Source organism: Thamnophis elegans, chromosome 7, assembly GCF_009769535.1.
Source record: "Thamnophis elegans isolate rThaEle1 chromosome 7, rThaEle1.pri, whole genome shotgun sequence".
In the NCBI taxonomy this organism is placed as follows: domain Eukaryota; kingdom Metazoa; phylum Chordata; class Lepidosauria; order Squamata; family Colubridae; genus Thamnophis; species Thamnophis elegans.
This window is the reverse complement of record NC_045547.1, coordinates 43471766-43477858: the sequence shown is the minus strand read 5'-3', so window position 1 is coordinate 43477858 and position 6093 is coordinate 43471766. Positions and strand designations below refer to the sequence as shown.

General features: G+C 33.8%; 1 protein-coding gene across 1 annotated transcript in view; it reads right to left on the bottom strand.

The window, feature by feature from the left end:
• Positions 1-2991: 2991 nt before the first annotated feature.
• Positions 2992-6093, bottom strand: part of PPP1R12A (protein phosphatase 1 regulatory subunit 12A) — a 129877-nt gene continuing 126775 nt past the window's right edge. Inside the window, exon 24 of the mRNA XM_032220894.1 lies at positions 2992-5143. Within this exon, the coding sequence (XP_032076785.1) occupies positions 5057-5143 (87 nt within the window). The 3' untranslated portion in view covers positions 2992-5056. The remainder of the gene's footprint in view (positions 5144-6093) is intronic.

Genomic DNA, 6093 nt, shown 5'->3' with positions numbered 1-6093 from the left:
AAATACTACTGGAGACAGCAAATAACTTTTTAATAAAACACAAGCCATGCCAACTGGCAATTCTGGAAAATGTAGTCCTAAAACCAGTGGAGAAAGGTTTCATAATGCATTACTAATTATTGCATCTACTGAGTCTGAAAACATGCTAAATTTCAGAACACATTGTTTTTACTTTAAATGCTGTAAAAATGAAAGGTGTTTTTTGAGGGAAAAAATATTTTGGTACAGCATACATAAATACATTTCCTTATGGTTACTTTGGAACATCCTTCTCTAGTGATATGTAACTACTTTAAAAAAAAGAAGTTCATGCATGCCACCTGCTGTCCCAGATTAGAATACCTTTCACAATTTAAAGTTACTGAAGGGAATGTTTGTTAGCAGCAGCAGCTACAAGAGCAATTTAATTTACTTGTATAGAGTGCAGGAACATAAATGTATCAAAGGCTAAAGTACTAAATGAAATGTTCAAACTCTTCCAGAAATATCCAACTTTGATTCATTCATATATTTTTAATGATAAATAGTTCTGTTCTTTAAGAAGCAATCATTTATTTAAATAAATAAATATTGTTTCCCTATGTGAGTTACCATCTAAAGCAGAGGAAGAAGCCAATTTTGGCATGATATGATCCATATTTTAGAATCATATGCTCATAAGAGAAGGAGGGAAGGGTTTGTCACTCAAGGCCTGATTCATTTTTAAGAAATGCATATAATCATAGGGTATATAGCAAATTGTTAAAAGGCAAGTCAGGATTATTCCACTTAGTCCATCAATGTCTGACTATAGCTTTCTTCTTTGCTTGGTTAAAGAGGGGTCATAACACAACCATTTAGTTAAGTAAAACTGCTTTTGAACCAGATCCGACTTTATACCAATGACTCAGTTTAGATTGGATCATTTATTTAAGAGGATTTAAAAAATCTGAGTAACAGATGAAATTATCTCCCCTTGAGTGTTGCCTAAAGTTTCAACATAGGTAGAATTCCAAGAGGATACCCACAATTTATAAATGTCAACTATGCAGTAGAAAAGAAACATTATTCCACCAATTTCTTTTTTTACTATGAGAAGAGCCGAGGTGGCGCAGTGGTTAAATGCAGCACTGCAGGCTACTTCAGCTGACTGCAGTTCTGCAGTTCAGCTGTTCAAATCTCACCGGCTCAGGGTTGACTCAGCCTTCCATCCTTCCGAGGTGGGTAAAATGAGGACCCGGATTGTTGTTGGGGGCAATATGCTGACTCTGTAAACTGCTTAGAGAGGGCTGAAAGCCCTATGAAGCGGTATATAAGTCTAACTGCTATTGCTATTGCTAAGAGTTGCAGGAGGCATTGAAATGATATTAAATAGATTATCAAATAGTTGTTGTTCCATACAACTGAGGCAAAATGAATGTGAAAAAGCATTTGTTTTGTGGATTTTAAGCAGGCAGTATAGCATTTATAGAATTATTTTACTTAAACCTAGAATCAGGAAATAAGACTACAGTAATTCAAAAATGTAGTGCTAGACTATTCTTCACATACTTACAGCAGAAGCATGAATACATGAAGTTTCCAAATCATGTTGAACTTAAATGTCTGAAACTATATCTGAACAGCAGGCATGCTTACATTTTCTTGGTATCAACTTATTTAATGTTTTTCTACTCTCACCAAGACTGATAATATAAAAATCCACACAATTCACAGAAAAAAACAATTCAGGAGTAATACTACAAAAGTTTGTTCATTATTGCCGATTTTTTTTGTTGCTGAAAAAAACCCATTTTTTTATTGTTTTCATTTTTCAAAACAAAAATGCTTTGACTTTACTTAATTAAAAAAGGCCCTCTCTGTAGCTTTAGTGTTTTTAGAAGAACAATTTGTTTTTTAGAAGAACAATTTGTTTAAGAGCCAAGGTGGCGCAGTGGTTAAATGCAGCACTGCAGGCTACTGCTAGATCAGCAGGTCAGCGGTTCAAATCTCACCGGCTCAGGGTTGACTCAGCCTTCCATCCTTCCGAGGTGGGTAAAATGAGGACCCAGATTGTTGGGGGCAATATGCTGACTCTCTGTAAACCGCTTAGAGAGGCCTGTAAGGCCTATGAAGCGGTATATAAGTCTACTGCTATTGCTATTACTGCTATTACTGCATACCACACATGTGCTGCTAGACTGGTTTTAAATTATACAGTGCTCAAACTATGTTTTGCCCCTCTACATAAGGGCAATTTTCCTCCAAAGCAAAGTTTCTGACCTTATGTTCTGACTATGGCATTTATCAGCAGGCATATTGCCCAGCATAACATTCCCACAGCACAGGATTTGAGACTTCTTTATCCACTACTGCTTCTTTGCAATATTCAAGTCCTTTTAGCTGATATATTAAGAAACCATTTTTCCCACTAAAATGATTATGAAATTTAATTCAATGCAATTGCTATTCAATGTACAGTACAACCTTTTTTTTATGTCATACAAGCTTTTTAAATATTAACCACATGAAAAATTTACTATTCATTATGGTTTGGAAAAATGCTACATAAATTATTTTATTATTTAAGAAGCAGAGAAAATGAAATATATTTCTACTGAGAAATCTAATGTAATCATAGATTCGACCTTTATTGATACGTTGGACTAGAAAGTGTGTTTAGTGTAGATTAAACTAATCTATATAAGCCTTTAATATATTCAACTACAGAAGAATTCAGTAACTTAATCAAGTAGGACTGTACATTTTTTACCATTAGAAAACATAGAAACTTCTTTGCATGGTAGCTTCTGCGGGCAGGCAGAATTATGTAAAATTCTGTACTGTAAACCCTTTCTCCAGTTGTAACAAATTACATAGAAATGGCTTCACCTACATACTTATGGATGTGGAAATACAATCTCTGAAAAGTGAAACAATGAAAAAAAAAACCAATAACTGGTATTATAATAGTAAATAATATTAAACTCACATCTTTCAAATGTATTTTCATTAAAATTCACACATTTGAAATTATTTTATTCATTTTATTTGTATATGTCAAAATACATTTTTTTTTTGCAAAATAGTGGGTTTTGCAAATAGTTTCATGCAGATGCAAGGTCTGCTCAATACTACCAATAAAATCAATGCAACACAGTAGCCAGTTTTGAAAGAATAAATAACCTATATATAAAAACACTAAAATATTAGAGACATATTTAATCATTCACAGGCATCCAAAACATTACCAAATATAATCCACAGTATGCCCAACCAATCCACAACATTTCTCAGTGTGTCGCAGATGCTCAGATGGAACAATTCTCTGCTTGGTTTGTTTATTAGCTTAAGAGCATGAAAGACCATGTCCATCTTTAAAGTTATAAAGACCTAGCCTGTAACAAGATACCCCAGAACTATCCTCGTACTGTACCTTAGAATCAAGAATCCTGAGCTTGGTAGTAAGAGCAAAATGTTACAACATCTTCAAAAAATCTTCCCATTCTCACCTCTGCCCAGCCCACAAAGGGGACTTAGGTCAACCCGATCATTCTTCTTTCCACCCAAAAATGAAGTAGTTCCCCAAGAAGTAGGCAGTAGAACACAGTGACCTTTTAAATGAAGGGGTACAAATTCACATTTAATATAGTATACAATCAATAATACAATAGCTACTACAAGCTTTACAATGTACAATTTATTTTAGCGGTAGAACTGTTCAGTGATTTTTTAGGCATTAGTCTGTAGGCCAATAAGACAGCTGTATTTAATAGTTTTAGAGAACATATAAAAGCTGTTTTTTTTTTCCCCCTAACAAAAGCTATCTTCATTGGAATACTTTTTAGAAGGCCACTGAAATGTATAAAATGATCTAACTTGATGATGGTATAAACTGAGGTCCTCTTCACATGGCAACAGCAGTGCATGTATAAAATAAAAGGCTGGGCTTTCAAATGCCTTTGAAGTTTACTTTGACTAGCACAGCAGGTTGGGATGTACTCAACTAAAGATATGTAAAATGTAATGAATATGTTCTATTTAAGTTTTTTAAAAGTGAACACTATTCAAATGAAAATTGGGAAGAAAAAGGCTTTTTATAATTAGATATATTTTTGAAGAGTGGCTCCATAACTCATTTTTCTAAAGTTTAAATCATTCATCATTAAATCAAATGAATATATATATATATATGAATATATATATATATTCATTTAATTTGGGGCAGCCTAATTTACTGTATTTGCAAATAGAGAATTTTTATTCAAGCATATCATGTGGGTCTGAAAAATCCAAACAATATACATTAATATATACAGCATCACTCAGTACCTACTAAAATTAATGTGAAGGTTACAGAATCTAATCTTTTGCACAACAGTCTGTTCTCTTTTCTTTTAAAAAAAGTGACCAATTGAAGCTAGAGACAAAAATTTTCAAATAATCTATTTTCAGTTGACTTTTTAAAGCATCTTTCATAGAAATAAATGCATATTGCACAACTGTGAAAGCAAAGGTTCCTTGAAACCGTTTTGGGGTGGATGACTGAAAAATACAGGATTAGTTAGTTACACTGTAGTATTTCTAAAGGATGTGTGTCTCTGTATATATAAAGCTGTGAGAATACTGTACAAAGAAAAAATCTGATACATGAATAATTAGAAGGGAACACACAAATCCAAACTTAGATATTTTTTAAAAAAAAATCAAAATAAGATGGGAAAAACCAGAAACAGTGACGAAACAACAAAATAAAGTAACTGTGATAGCAGAAAGCTTTTTTTTAACACGTTTATGTACAACTAAGGCTTACTGGTTAAATATCTGAGGCTTATCAGGCCTTGAACACTTTCCTTATATGCAGTAGCTGTAAACAAGATTTCTCAGTCATTTTGTCTTCTCAGCAGCTGCTTTAACACATGAAAATATGATCCTGGTTTAAAAAACACACACCCAGGTAAAAGGGCTTTTGGCAGAATATCTGAAAACAACAGTTTCCAAGAAATCTTCCCAGGCATCCAGTAACTGCCATGCTATGGTCCACTGGAGTTACTAATTATGTGCAATCCCATGATTCGCTGATGAGAGTAAACAAATTCTATTTGGAAAGCTTGCTGATCACTCTAATCAAGGCCCCATTTTCATCCTTTAGCCTCTGATTATCAGCCTTCAGATCTGGTAGCATCTATAAAAGAAAAAAAATAGGACTGTGATATTTGAAAAAAAAAATTTTTTTTCAAAACAAATATCTTTATAGATAAATATTATATAATCTGATCATCTAATGAAAGTTTAGAAGGGTCTTTGGTGCTCTCTGAGCTTGGTTGTTTTCTTACAAAAGTTTCATTATCCAAACTAGGTAATATCATCAGTGCTAGTAAGGTTTGAGGTTTGCTTTAAGGTTATATTCTAGTGTCGTGCCTTGCCCATGTTGGTCTTGGAGGTTCTTTGGTTGGGCTGTTTATTATTAACTTGTTTGACAGTTCCTTGACTGGGATATTGTTCACTTCTTGACTGTTGACCTGATTATGCTAAATCAGAATCCCCCAACCTCTAGATACCAGTTTCATGGAGAAAGGTTTTTCTGTGGGCCGGAGCGGTTGTGGTTTTGTGTGCTGCTTACATACAGTGGATGTGGCTTTGCTTGTTTGTGCAGACTGGTTGCTAGCATGCTGTGGACCGGTGCCGGTATACAGACTGGGGATTGGGGACCCCTGTCCTAAATAATCTATGTAGAATTTAAAAAGGGCATTAGTAAAAGCTATGGTTTCTTAACAAATAGGTAGTTGGATGCAGTGTGAAAAGACAATTTGTTCTTTGGGAGAGTTAGTTTGCTCTTTTGTTGAGAAGAAGGCTTTGCCTTTTCAGAAATGAGTAAGGCAAAGAAGGGAGCAAGGAAGGAATTAAATAACCAACCTTCTCTATATACCATATTCTGGATTGCCTGCATAAATATGGGATTTTGTTTATTCTTAAATTAACTTAATGCATTTTAAATTATTTTCTCATTTTGTCTTATTAATACTGAATTTCATCTATATTGAAAGCTCATTTGGAACATTTTATCTCAAGCAAGAATTCAAATGCACAAGTAATTCAGATTGTGTGTGTGTGTGATTCAGAGTTTAAGGTTGT